At 37.2% G+C, this 13854-nt stretch overlaps 2 protein-coding genes across 2 annotated transcripts in view; both read left to right on the top strand.

The window, feature by feature from the left end:
* Positions 1 to 282: 282 nt before the first annotated feature.
* Positions 283 to 9171, top strand: nipsnap1 (nipsnap homolog 1 (C. elegans)). Its single transcript, XM_023276257.3, has 10 exons — positions 283 to 464; positions 2120 to 2247; positions 2948 to 2993; positions 3430 to 3524; positions 3916 to 3986; positions 4330 to 4470; positions 5334 to 5365; positions 5474 to 5568; positions 7435 to 7518; positions 8603 to 9171. Exons 1-10 carry the CDS (start codon positions 388 to 390, stop codon positions 8665 to 8667), a joined length of 834 nt encoding a protein of 277 aa, XP_023132025.2. The 5' UTR covers positions 283 to 387; the 3' UTR covers positions 8668 to 9171.
* Positions 9172 to 10648: 1477 nt separating this feature from the next.
* Positions 10649 to 13854, top strand: part of castor1 (cytosolic arginine sensor for mTORC1 subunit 1) — a 29186-nt gene continuing 25980 nt past the window's right edge. The window contains exons 1-2 of the mRNA XM_023276264.3: positions 10649 to 10777; positions 10878 to 11030. Of these exons, the coding sequence (XP_023132032.1) occupies positions 10918 to 11030 (113 nt within the window). The 5' untranslated portion in view covers positions 10649 to 10777; positions 10878 to 10917. The remainder of the gene's footprint in view (positions 10778 to 10877; positions 11031 to 13854) is intronic.

A 13854-nucleotide genomic window follows, 5' to 3' on the forward strand; every position in this document is an offset into this window, starting at 1 on the left:
ATAAAGCGCCTAAAAGTACAATATAATATAATATAATATAATATAATATAATAATAATAATAATAATATTAATAATAATAATAATAATAATAATAATAATAATAATAATAATAATAATAAAATATAATAAGGATTTTAATAATTGTTTTATTTTTAATTTTTTTATTGGAAAGTGTTTTTTTACGGTCACTCAATTAATCAGGTCTGATCGATTGTGCACATATTGATCAGTGTGTCCTGCGTCCTGACGTGCCTATTTAAACCTCCGGCGGGATGACCGAGCAGAGTCGACATGATTAGCCGACAATACCTCACAGGCAGGCAGGTAAACATTAACCCGCAGAGCGTGTTTACCTGTCAGAGGAAGTTTTTATTGTACAGGGGAACATGGCGACGACTAGTTCTATGTGGAGTAACGGACAAAAATTGTACAGGTTCTCTGTCAACCTGAATCAAGCTAGCAGGTAATAAACGTCTGTTTCTTTTAATTAACTGCTAGCTTAGCTTAGCAGTTAGTAACCGTTGAGTTGAGTAACGTGCCGTTAGCAACAGATATTGGGGTGTGTTTGCCTAAACTTGAACGAAAATGAGCAGTTACATAGCTATATGTTAACTAAATTTAGCTTAATTTAACCCCTAGACTAAAGTATGACAACTTTCTGTTTGCTACACGTTAGCTAACATTATCTTTTATCACTATTTAACAGTCATTAAACTGTCAGCATAAGAATACTGCTCTGTGTGTTATTTGTGTGACTCCGTATGTTTTATCTTTTCACACAAGTGTAACTCTTTATAAAATAAATTAGCTTGAATAATCAGCGTGTACGTGTATTAGTATTATGTTCTAGTAATACTTTAATTATGTAAGACGGGGCAGTTTTCCAAACCAGCTTTAATGATTTGCAGGACCTCTGAACTTTGTCCTGTGAAGCTACACTTCTTGAAAAATACTCCAAGATAACTTTGTTTGTGCTTCCATCCTGTGTGCATTTCCTCTGTGGCTGGCTGTAGCTGTTTAAAAGCAAAATTTTTTTTTTGGGCTTATAGCTATTTTTGAGAGGGTGCCATGGGAAATTCGTTTTTAATTATAGCTCCCAATTAAAGCTATTGGCCCATGAGGTTATTAAAAGAGATGTCCCACTGACCTTGAAAGTTTTAGGACTTTAGAGCAACAAAACGGAGCCTGAGAAAGTGTTTGAGTTAACAGATGGCTTTGAAAGTACTAAATTTCACTGACATTTGCACAGTATAGCTGCCTAATCCATGTGGGGATACAACAGCTAGGCTGTCTGTGACTGACACTCCACATCCTGTGGAAAAAAAAAAATCCTAGAAATTGAGGTTAATGTGCCATTGAAGCAGCTTTAAAAAGGTTTAAAAATCATGACTTTATAAAAAGCTATGAAAGTCCTTGAATTTGATGTCTAGCTGAGAGTGGGAGCTCTGTTTAACGCTGGATATGAATTGCCTGGTTTCGTACAGCTGGTGAAACAGCTGATGTTTTTCCTCCTTGTTTTGTTAACAGATTTTGTTAGTTAATTTTCCTTCAGATTTATAGATTTTATTTACATATTTAAGGTGATTTTTTTCATTATCATGGTTTTACTCTCATAAACTCAAAAGACTATATGTAACTGTTTTTTTTCTGCAGTTTTCAGCCATAAAAATTAAGGTTGTAGTGTTAGTTGAAATACACTCTGTTTGCTCGTGTGGCACTATTACACTCTTTTTGTTTAGTTTCTTTGGCATGGCTCCTAAAACTACAGCATAAGCACATAATCCATTCAAGTTTTCTGCTCTGTCATTATCAGAGACAGTTATTAATGTTCAAATATAGATATGAGCCTTTCAGATTGTTGCACTTAAAAGGAATGATGTTCCTTTTTTATTTACCCCAGACTGGGTGAAAATAAGTTTTACAGTGAAGGCACACTCACTCATACAGTATGCATATTTTTCAAATCAAAGGATATTAGCATGGCCATCTTTTAGTCCATATGTCACATGCATCCCCTCATTCCTTTTAAAGTTTTTCTTTTTTATACCGATGACTTCTGCGGTTTATGTTTTCTCTCTGAGCCTTTGTGAAACTTTCTTTCATCTTGTTTGTGTGTAGGAGGTTTTCAGAGAGCAGCGACAAAGGCTGGTTCCGGTCCTTATTTGTGCACAAAGTCGACGCCAGGAAAGATGCTCACTCCAACCTGCTGTCAAAGAAGGAGACCAGCAACCTGTACAAAATTCAGTGTAGGCCAACATCTTTTTATTTAAACACAAGCGAAGGTTGATCTTCTTTAAGTGCAGAGTTGCAGATGGCCAAACATAAGTGAATGTAATTCACTTACATCGCATTATAATGAAATGGATTCTGTTTTGTGTCTCAACAGACTTTCATCCATTTTTGCTCTGCAGAAAACAGCTAAATAAATCATGTTAATTCAATTCACTCCACACTGGCCTTAGTGACCTAAGAGAAAACTGAAAGTAGCACTAGAGGCAAACACAGAACTCCAATGTAGAAAGTTATTTACTATTATACATTCACAACATACAGGCAGCAACAAGTTATTCTACAATAGCATGATGTATCAGGACTATAAAGTCTTTTTTTTTTTTTTTTTTTTTTTTACATCAGAACAATTTGCCTGGCTTTCTTTTGAGTCAGTCATGATAACTGTGTCTGTCTCTGGAAGAGAAATCTCTCATTCTCACCGGGCTTTGATCTTTTATGTGGCGTACATCACACCATGTAGAGATTTCAATTTGAACACTCTCAGCCGTAGCCTATAACCTATTGCAAGCGAATCAGTTTTGTATATAAAATCTTTGCTGAATCGGAGTGTGAAATTACTTTGTTGAAAAATTTGATTGTTGCTTGTATTTTAAAAAACACCCATTTCTGATAAGTCTGGCTCTCTTTCTGTCTTTTTATTTATTTTTTTTAAAGTCCACAACGTCAAACCGGAGTGCCTGGAAGCATACAACAGTCTAGAGTGAGTGGAAACATTCCCTGTATTAACTCCTCTTATTAAGTTATATTTTCAGTGATTTTCTTGTTTTATTGGGTATTTTTCTCCAGTTGTGCATTCTTTAAAAACCTACATTGACAGAACATTCTATGATAATCTGGTGGGTGGATGACGGCAGATAATCTTTGAGACAAGGACCAGATAATTAGATTTTCACAATGATAGAAGTTTAGAGTTTTGCCCATTAACAATGGAATGGTATTTCAGAATTATAAGGTTAATTGAGGAAACTATAATGCCAAGGTGGATGGATTTTTTATGATGGACTTTTATTTTTATCCTTTTTGCTGCCTGAATGCCCTCTAGTTGGTTATTATAGTGAAGTGACACTATATCATAACTGTGTGCACATTTACAAAAACTGTGTGTGTTTGTATTTATTTTTTTATTTGTGCTTTAGGGCTGAGGTGCAAAACAGGCTCCATCAGGACAAGGACTACCCATGTGAAGTAGTAGGAAGCTGGAATACCTGGTATGGAGAACAGGATCAAGCAGGTAAGCAAACAGTGAATAAAAAAATATCACAGAACACTGATAAAGAGTGTCACCTTTGATTGATCACAATTGCTGTGTACAGAGGATTGGAATGATTTATGTGTTTTACAGCCTCATAAACGCTAGATCATAACTGTTTATTGTGAGTGACTGCAGTTTGACTATTAATTCTTTGGCAGAGCATCACAGAGACCTGTAGGCACACACAGTCACTCACCACCAACACCTCCCCTTCTACATATGATAATTTACAGTGTATAGTATACATTAAGAGCATCCAGTGACAACAAAAAAGTGACTACAGGGTGATGTATTCAGTATTTCTTGGTTGTGTGGGTGGCATCAGTTGTTTTATAGTGCTGCAGTGACACCTGCTGTTTGTTTTTTGCAGTGCATCTGTGGCGATACACAGGAGGATACCCAGCTTTGACTGAATGCCTGCAGAAGTTGAAAACTAACAAGGTTTGCTGCAAGCTGTTTCTCAGTCTTTTTCTTTGTCATATACAGATAAAACCTTGTGCACATCTGGGCAATTTGTGCATTTAGTTTATCTTGCTATTGAAAAGGTATAAATGCAGCAAATGGCATTAAAATGAGCCGTTTTCCATATGTTAATGTGCTGTTTCTTTTACTTTTTTAAAAAAAATGTTGGGACACTCTTCTACTTGTGAAAAAGAAACTGTGGAATAGGACATTCAATGCTGAAAGATTTTTTTTTTTAGTTCACACTCAAGCAGCTTGAATGGAACATATAATATAGCTCTTCATATGCATCTTTTAAATGTTTTTTTAAATCTCTTTTTAGGAGTATTTAGAGTTTCGGAAAGAGAGGGCAAAAATGTTGATTTCCAGGCGAAACCAGCTTCTCCTGGAATTCAGTTTCTGGAATGAACCACTGCCAAGACAAGGGCCAAACATGTATGAAATGCGCAGCTATTCCCTCAAGGTAAACACATATATTTTATGTATTTATATTGCATCATATATGTGTATTTCAACAGTAATCTAGAAATTCTATTACACTTGTGAGAGACTTAACACATCATTTAGGCATTGCAGTTTGCTTTTCACCACAGAAGATCTTGCCTGCAAAATTGCATACATTGTATAGCATTTTGTGTACCACGGCAGCTTCCACATGGGAATCATACTCTATACTGAACATTTAGGATAGGTAATATTCATAAAATTGGCATTAAATGGTTGGATTCCATGTTTGCTTTTAAACAAAACACAATTTTTGGAGCCTGTTGCTGTAATGCTTCAAACTCAACCTTGCCAGTTTGGCAGTATAACTATCAGTACATGTTGAGTAATGCTGTTTCATAACCAAAACGTTTGTGTTTGCATATCTTTTAAGCTGCCATATGTCTTGAGAAAATAATGCAATTCTTCTCTCATCGCTTGTCAGAATCTGCCACTGATGCACTCGACTGCATTTTCAGTAAAAAAGTCACTGCAGTGCACCTTAAAGCCAAGTAGTTGTCTTATTGTCTCTGGAATAATCATACTATTTTCACTTTTTGCCCTACTATGTTTAATTAACAGTAATTTTTAACTGACTAATTGAACCGAGGAGTAACTTGTTCACTAAATAATCTGTGCGGAACCAATGCTCAAGTATTGCCTGCATACGAGCTCATGTGACAGATTTCCCTGCTCTGTTTAAAATAAACAAGCTATCAATAATACATAAATAGCGCTTTCACTGTTTAGTTTGCATCAAGTGTATTTGAAATAGCTGAAAGTATGATGTGGTGTTACTTTTTACTTTTAAACCATGTTAATGTTCTACCACATGTGTTGCAGCCTGGAACCATGATTGAATGGGGCAACCACTGGTAAGGAAAGTTTAATTTGTTTATTATCTCAATCGTATCAGTAGCCTGTGAGCACTGAGCACTAGAGATGTTCCAGAGGTCCTAAAAAAGTAACATGTTTTACAACAGGGCAAGGGCAATCAAATACAGACAGGAAAACAACGAGGCAGTAGGCGGATTCTTCTCACAGATTGGTGATCTGTATGTTGTTCATCACTTGTGGGGTGAGTAATACATACGCAGTGTACAGAAATAAAAGGTGTTCCTTGGGGTTTTGGGAGGTGAACAAGTCTTAACAAGTAGAATGCATTGGCCAGTCTGAAAAGCTCTTTGGCAGCTGTGGCTGTTGTTATTCTGCTGAATGATGAAATGTCATCCGGTGAGTTTTGCTTCAGTGAAATCATCAATAAATTCCAGTGTGACAGCTCCAGTGGTAGAAAAACATGCCCAAGCCATGAAAAAAACATCACCACATTTGACAGAGGGGGTGGAGCTCTGTGTCAATGGGTTTTTCTTTTTTTCTGAACATGTTCTTTTCTCCATAACTTTTAACGTTTGTTTTTCCAGTCCTTAAAACTTCGTGTTCTACCAGTTTGTTTTTGTATGTTTTTTTGAACTGCAATGTGGCTTTTGGTTTCTGCGGTTTACCCGGGTCAAAGGGTTTAAGAGTCGGGCTAATTCCTGTGTAGGTTTTCTGTGGTGCAGACAAGGAAGAATCTGGCGGTGCCAATGAAATCACAATGTGAGGGTTAACCTAATTAAACAGTATTCGTTTTTGACAGTTTGGTCAATATTTGTGCAATGCTTCTGTCACTGAAATAGGAAATGTTCTTTTAAGATGCATTTTTACATAGAGTTTTTGAAGTTACTTTTGCAATGTTGAATATAATCTTATTTTTAAAAATCTGTTTTGATACCCAAACTTTTCCCAGCGATATTGAATGCTTGTGTTCCTTAGACCAGCATGCTCTTTGTTGTTTTTTTAATCATCCTGTGTGCACCTCCTTTCATAAAACAAACCCAAATACAGATTTTGGCAAACCAACATTTTTTTAGCATATATTTCAGTCTCATTAGTTTCCTCCTTATTTGCATTTTTTTTTTTATTGACAGACAACATATTGAGTCTACTCAGAATTTTTCCTGACTCAGAATTGGCCTTTGGGGTGTGACTTACCCACAACAGTAAACATGATCGGTGTGCGTACAGTAAATTCAGTGAGTCTGTGTTACCTTATATGACAGGAAACTATGTGTTTTCCTGTTATTTCTGATCATTTGATGAACAAAATTATATTTTGTGCTTCAGTAAATGAAACCCTAATTAATATAATAGATTAAAAACATTGAAATGTTGTTTTTATTCTTAGCTCTTACCATTTTGGTGGTGATTTTCTTTTAGGGTTTGATAAAACCTTCAAAAAATTCCCTTGTGTATTAAAAACCTTGCAGTTATTGACCAAATAATCAAAATGGCAACTTTTAACCAACTCTGAGCGATGTGTGAGCTCATTTGTGCTGGAGTTAACATTGAAATAACACACAGCTGGCCAAGAAACATTTATTAACTAATTGTCAATTAGCTTTTGACCTCTTGCCATGTGCGCATTGTTTTAAAAAGTTATTCTTTGACAAAAAATTTAATGTTTGAAGCAGGGACTTCATTGTAAGGTCAGTTGTTTTATTTCAAATTAAAACTGCATGAGCACAGAGCACAGAAAACTGAAAAAGTGTCTCACTGGCCACTACTTGTTGTCTGGACTGTGTGATACACGCAGGGCAGAATAACTGGCTTTGGTGTCATAAAAGATGCACCCACTCCAAATATACATATTAATAAGTTTGTCTTGTGACCAGCTCTACCTGTTAAAATGTAGATGCCTGAATTTAATCACAAATATATTAAATATAACTAATAAGTAGGAAAACAAGTATAATAGTAAATAAAAAAAAGAGGTTAAAATCATGATGTTTAATTTCTTTTGTTGTTCTTACTTAGATTAACCAAATCCATGAGATTATTTTTGAATCCACAGTGATGCAGGATGTTTTATTAGACTCGCATAATTTACTGTGTGCGTTTTTTATAGCCTATGAAAGCCTCCAGTCCCGAGAGGAGACCAGAAACTCTGCCTGGCTGAAGGAGGGTTGGGATGCAAATGTGTTTTATACAGGTAAGACAGCAGGGCTCTGCCCACACAGATATTCCCAATAAAAAATCTGACACTGAGCCAAAGCTACTTTATGCCTCATGAAATGACTTTCATATGCAACTTTGCAACGTGCGGTACAATGTTTTTTGTGGTAGTGCAAGAGATGATAGTTTATCACAGATCTCTTGCTTTTCAAATTAGTCTCTGAAGTTGAGAATCAGTGGTGGACTTAATTATGAAAATATTTCTTTAAACAGTTTTTAGTGTATTTCTGCCAAAATGTTTATAGTAGAAACAACAGCATTCATGTTTTTATTGGTGATAATGTACCATAACTTGTATATTTAAACATGAAGTTTATTGCTCTCGTGAAATAAATAAAGCAAATCCGAGAGTGTAGGGACAGATTAATTCATATTTCCTTCAGGTGTTGTAGGGAACAGACCCTACAGGTGAAATCTTAGGAAGTGAAGACAGCCAAAAGTAATAAGTTCAGTGAGAGCAGTTTGTAGCAGCAGAGAGCAGGTAAGCATAACAATATGTTAGTTTTTTTCAAGAAGACAGTTAGATAGATAGATAGATAGATAGATAGATAGATAGATAGATAGATAGATAGATAGATAGATAGATAGATAGATAGATAGATAGATAGATAGATAGATAGATAGATAGATAGATAGATAGATAGATAGATAGATACCTTATTCATCCCCTTGCGAAAATTCAAGATATTTATCTTTATCAGTTGTCTTTCAGGCTTTGCTTTATTAAAATTGCAAAAAGTTTCACAGTGTTTGTTCTGCAAAAGACAGAACTATAACCAGAAATGTTTCAACAGTGTAAAAGTATTTCATCAGGGATTGTAAAACATGGTAAGCTTATTGAAAACAGGAAATGCATCAATTAATTTAACCCTGACATATGTCCAACTGAAATAATACTCACTTCCTGCTTCTTTCTCAGAGAGATATTTACAAATTATATCATAACAGGGTAAAATAGTAATTTAAGAATTCTACAGTGGCTTAAAATGGTAATTTCCACTTTGTCCATGTTGTTTTAACAAAGCTGAGTTTGTAACATGTTTCTGTCTCTCTTTCTTCAGTGCCTTTGATCAGGAGTATGGAGTCTAGAATAATGATTCCCACCAAGAGTTCACCTTTACAGTGAGACGGCGGCTGAAACTGCAAGCAGCTCAATGACTGCAACTCACTGATCTAGCTATTCTTACTGATTCTGGATTTAGTTTTTTTAATCTGCAGGATGATCTGTGTTACGTTAAATGTTGAAACAAGATTGCTGACTTCGTATTTGTGCAGCAGCCAGTGAGTCATGAAATGTAATGATGCAGTGAAATGCGCAGATTTCCAGAAGTTTAGGATAAATATATGGAAAAATAGAATAACTTGATGAAATACAAACTTATGCTGTGCAATTATCATGCCACAAAGTGATTTTACATTGTGATTAAGCAGAATGAGGTGCCGTATGTTTGCTGCTTTTTGTTTTTATCATAACTTATTGTAATTGATTTGCAACAGTTTTTCATAGTGAAGGACTAATCCCCACCCAGATTTTTAGGACTATTTATGAATCATACTGAATGAAATCATGCTGAGCTTCACAACAATGACTGTACAACAGGTGTTTAATAAAATAAATGTTGTCAGACTACCTCATCTGTTCTGCTGACTAAAATTTACAGTAGGATGTGTTAAGAGCCTGCCAGCAGCAAATGTGACTTCTACTGTGAAGTGGGCAGCATTTTCAAAATAAAAGTTGACTAGCAGTCTTGTGGTTAATGCAAAATTTTCAATTGACATTTGAAGACAGAAGTTGAGTTATGCTTATATAATCAGTGACTGTCAGTGAAACATTAATATTTAACAAATCTTTTATCTTTATCTGCTCGTGCAGATTTGGATTATGTTCCAGAAGCAGTGTTTTGGCCTACATGCTGCAGTATGTGTTGAATTTTATATCTATGTTCGATAATCTCTTGCTTCTGGGGAAAATATCCACAAGACTTTGACACATGGCTGTATGATTTTTTCCACTCAACTGCATAAGCGTTAGTGAGGTTAATGATAGACGGCAGACGCTAAACTTGACTCAGTCTCTGGTCCAATCTAAGTTACAACTTTTCATGATATTCCAGTTTGTTGAGATACATTAGTAATATAAAGCTATTATGGCGTTGTTTTGAAATTTGAGGCTTTTATCTATAATAATTCCTGAGATATTGTCATCTAAACATGGCCTCAAACATCAATGTGTGGAAAATATGTGCTCAAAGTGGGTCAATGGGTATTTTCTTAAAATTCTCAAAAGGTACTTTTCTACAATTTCATTGAACGGATGCTTTTATCCCAAGCAATTTACATCTGAGAGTAGATACAACACAAGCAATGATCTAGTCAGGAGAAAACAACCTGGATAAGAGCCATAGAACAAGTTCAGGTGTGACAATAGAACTGTGGTGTCTGCAGGCAGTGCAGATGTAATAATTTTTTGTTTTTTTGCAGTCTCAAGTGCTGCAAGTCTCTTCTTGAAGTCTTTTTATAAAGTCTGAGAGAGACTCTGCAGATTGAACTGAGTTTGGTAACTCGTTCCCCCACCAGGGAACCACAGAGGAGAAGAATCTAGATATTGACCAGCCCTGTTGATCAGTATCTTTATCTTCCGGCGCTGACGCGATTGCCGGCCACTTCACCAGCTCCATCCGTGTCAGAGTTTTTTAAGTCTAATAAAATATCTATCTGTCTGTCTGTCTGTCTGTCTGTCTGTCTGTCTGTCTGTCTGTCTGTCTATCTATCTATCTATCGTGGTGGTTGTATCACTGAATTTCATGCGGACAGAAACTGGAAGCCAGTGAAGCCATCTAAGCAATGGGGTGACACTTTGGTACTTTGTATGTTCATCTAAATTAAACCGATGCCAGTTTAAACCTATGTAGTTTATTATTTAAAAATCTTCAAAGACTTCTGATGATTTGAGGTGGAACGGCCCATTGCAATTTTTGTTTGGATTGCATGCTTTTATTTTTGAAAACAACCGGAAGTCCCCAGCCTGCTCTCGCTTTTTTACCTTGACCACGTCCCTCCATGTGGAGCCATTCAACAGGGAGGCTGCGACTTTAAGAGGAGGGGGCGTGTCGTGTCGGGGCTGTCCCTGTTATTTGAATATACAGTAGTTCAGCGGGGCTGGAATCGGATTGCGTCGGATGTTTTTTTTCGTCTTGTGAGACGATCACAGCGGGACGTGGAGCTGTCGGTCGTCGGTAAACGCTCGGCAGCGGGGCCTACATTTAACACTTGAATGAGATCGCTCAGCTGAAGGAGGCGTTTTTCTCTTTCTCCCTCTCTCTGTCTCCGCTGTAGGAACAAACAGTGGAGAGACGCTGCAAAGCCAACCAGGAATATGGACTTACACATCCTGGACCACAGGCTGCGGGTCACCAGCATTTCCAAGAACGGGCTGGTGAATTTCACACACCCCCTGATTAAACTGATCTTCCTCCGGAACCGGACACGGTAAGCAGATCGGCAGATCGGTGGGAGATGACCTGCAGGGAGTGTTCAATCACTGGGTGGCCGAGCCTTTATTGGGGCTATCTGCCTGTGCATGCCCCGCTGTGCCTCCATGAAGGATGTACTGCAGTGCATGGAGCTGCTTTTCACCTATTTGAACAAAATCCTGCTGCTTTAAAGCCACAAAGTGCCTTCTGATACATAAATCTGCATTTATTTTGTGATTCTGTGCAAAATGCATGCATGCATTTTAATATTTCCTACCTCCACTGAGCAAAAAATCAAAAAAGAACCATGCATTTCTTTTATATATTTTGACTGCACCCTTTGTCTCCGGCACAAACTTGACATTTGAATTTCTTTAGGCAAAAACCAGCATCCAGTTTGCCAAGTTGTCTCCCGTTGGCATTACTGCCAGTATTCATTTAATCCCTGGATATCCTCTCATTGTTATGTAATTGTTTATTGCTCTGGCTTTGCCCCACATATGCATTAGCTAGAAGAAGAGCTCAACATCTGTCTTCAAGCCACCGGGATGTAGGCCAGGCAGCGGCTCAGCTACTGCTCTCGTATTAAATAATGAGCAGAAATAATGTCGGTGAAGGGTCTCTCTATCAACACCCTATGTCATGTGTAAAGCCAGGATATCACACTGTCCTTGATGCTTTGGAACAGAAAACCCCTAATAATCCATTTTAAAGGCAGCAGAGCTGAGTGGATCACCTCTGCAGATGATTTTATGTCTATTTCTTGACACCTGAAAGAGAAATTAGAGTTAATTCACCTGTCAAATGCTTCTTTTCTGTTCAAACCTGGCTGCCTCCATCATTCTGCTCAGTGTATTGTGCAATAAGTAGGTTTTGACATGTCCATACCAGACATACTGTGTCACGATGACTTGCACCAGAGTATAAATTACTGAACTGTGCAAACTAAATAACCAGTCTCTTTGAATGACACACAAATGTGAGGTCACTGTGTCAGGAAGGTGCATTGCGACAGGTTAATCAAATCAGATTGTAAAGGTATGAGCCAACATTTGCATTTGCAGAGACTCGCTGATGCACTGATTGTCTGAAAATCTGAAAAAAAGCCCTTCAAAGTAGGCCTCACTTCCTTGGTAGGCTGTTTTTAGTGTGTTGTTGGTCGTGCTTTGAAGTTGTGTCATCATATTGTGGTTGTGTTTTGCCTTGCTTTTCCTGTTCTTTTTCTGTAGCTAGAGTTTGTTTTTGTTGTTTTTCTTCCCCTTCCCTTCAGTCAAACTATAGGTAATATAGAATTGGGAGTGGTGGAGAAGACTGAGTTCACGGCAACTCAGAACAATCGGGGAGTTAAAAAAAAAAAAAAGCCTGATTGGCCCGGATGGTTTGAGCCATCTCTCTCTGTCAGGCCTCTGCTATTCATTAGAGAACAAATCCTCGCGCCAAGTGGTTTGAAAGCAGCTCTGAGCAGAATTTTAAGGAGGTGATCACTTCTGCAGATTGTTTGATGGTAGATTTTCCTTCAGCATCTACTATACTTACTAGGTCTATTGTCCAGAGGATTAAAGTATCTCTAGAAGTGTCTCGAGATCTGAACTTACATGCGATGGAGTTTAGCATGTCTACCATCGACTACACTGTTAATCTGTGGTGGTCAGCATATAATGAGCAACTTAAAGAGCCCATATAATGCATTTTTGGTTCTTAGTGTAACACTTTTTTGTGCATGTTAAAGGTCTACGAACTAACAAAACCTTAAGTGGTATAGTCACTCCCACCAAAGTTACTGCTCCACACCTGCCTGAAGCACCTTGTTTGAGGATTCCTGTTACTTATCTACGTCAAAATGTAACATATAAGCACAACAAAGAATGAGCAGCTCCCTCATAGTTTGCGGTTATTTCCTTCCTAGAGCTACTTGGACTGTTTCTCTCATCTTAACCCTGAGCAGGGCTTCCACTAATGACTGCTTTTCGAACATTTAATCTGTCAGCTATTTTACAGATTCATTGAGTTATCGAAAAGATAAATTTTGCTCCAAAGAAGCTAAATAACACTTTGATTCAAGTTGTTTTATTTTTGACATGCGGTATGGTACAGCACAAATGGAAATGTAAAACAAATTTTTACATATTAGGTGCAAAATTGTGGAGATAAACTGGAAACACAGGACAAAGGTCTGTCTTCTGTTAAAATCTAAGTGTCTATAAATCCTCCAGCAAAGCAAAAATGTTAAGTCAGTATATTCAACACGTGGACATTTTGGGTATTTTACAAGCACAGACCAGCTAAAACATCAACTTTTTCTTCTTATTGTGCTCTCTGATTTTGGTTGTAGCTCCGAATTCTGTGAAAATCCAGCCAAATTCACTTTAACTTTAACCTATATGGATGGTGAGTTTGTCAGATGACTTCACAATTATAAAATCAGGATTTTGGCAGCGCAGGGCAGCGGATTGGTTAACATTTAGTTCTAATTAGCTATGTTTCAGTCACTATTTCATACTCTTTTCATTCTCTGACAACAGAAACAGAAAAAAATGCAAATGACAACAATGTTTTTGAGAATTTGAACGTAATGAAACACAGTATAGTGGGAGAAGTGCTTCTGTGACAAACAGTGCCTCTCTTCACTTGCTCGTGCATGGCACCGTGAAGCTGTGGTATGCCACTGAAACTCTACAAAGTGTACAAACCACATTTTTCTTCTATGATAACTTGAAATGCGCTCATACTCCTAAAGGCTTGGGTCGTTTTTAAGCTTTTACACTTAACTGAGTTGGACTTTGTCGCTACTGCCGCCATTGTGTAAAACTGTAGCTAACCAGTGAGCTAAAATGGAAATA

Source organism: Amphiprion ocellaris, chromosome 6, assembly GCF_022539595.1.
Source record: "Amphiprion ocellaris isolate individual 3 ecotype Okinawa chromosome 6, ASM2253959v1, whole genome shotgun sequence".
Lineage (NCBI taxonomy): Eukaryota > Metazoa > Chordata > Actinopteri > Pomacentridae > Amphiprion > Amphiprion ocellaris.

Excerpts from the sequence above, each read along its gene's own strand:
- nipsnap1 (XM_023276257.3), top strand. The coding sequence starts at position 388 with ATGGCGACGACTAGTTCTATGTGGAGTAACGGACAAAAATTGTACAGG. Across the intron at positions 4,471-5,333 it reads TGCGCAGCTATTCCCTCAAG|CCTGGAACCATGATTGAATG; the intron begins GTAAACACATAT and ends CATGTGTTGCAG. Across the intron at positions 5,366-5,473 it reads ATTGAATGGGGCAACCACTG|GGCAAGGGCAATCAAATACA; the intron begins GTAAGGAAAGTT and ends GTTTTACAACAG.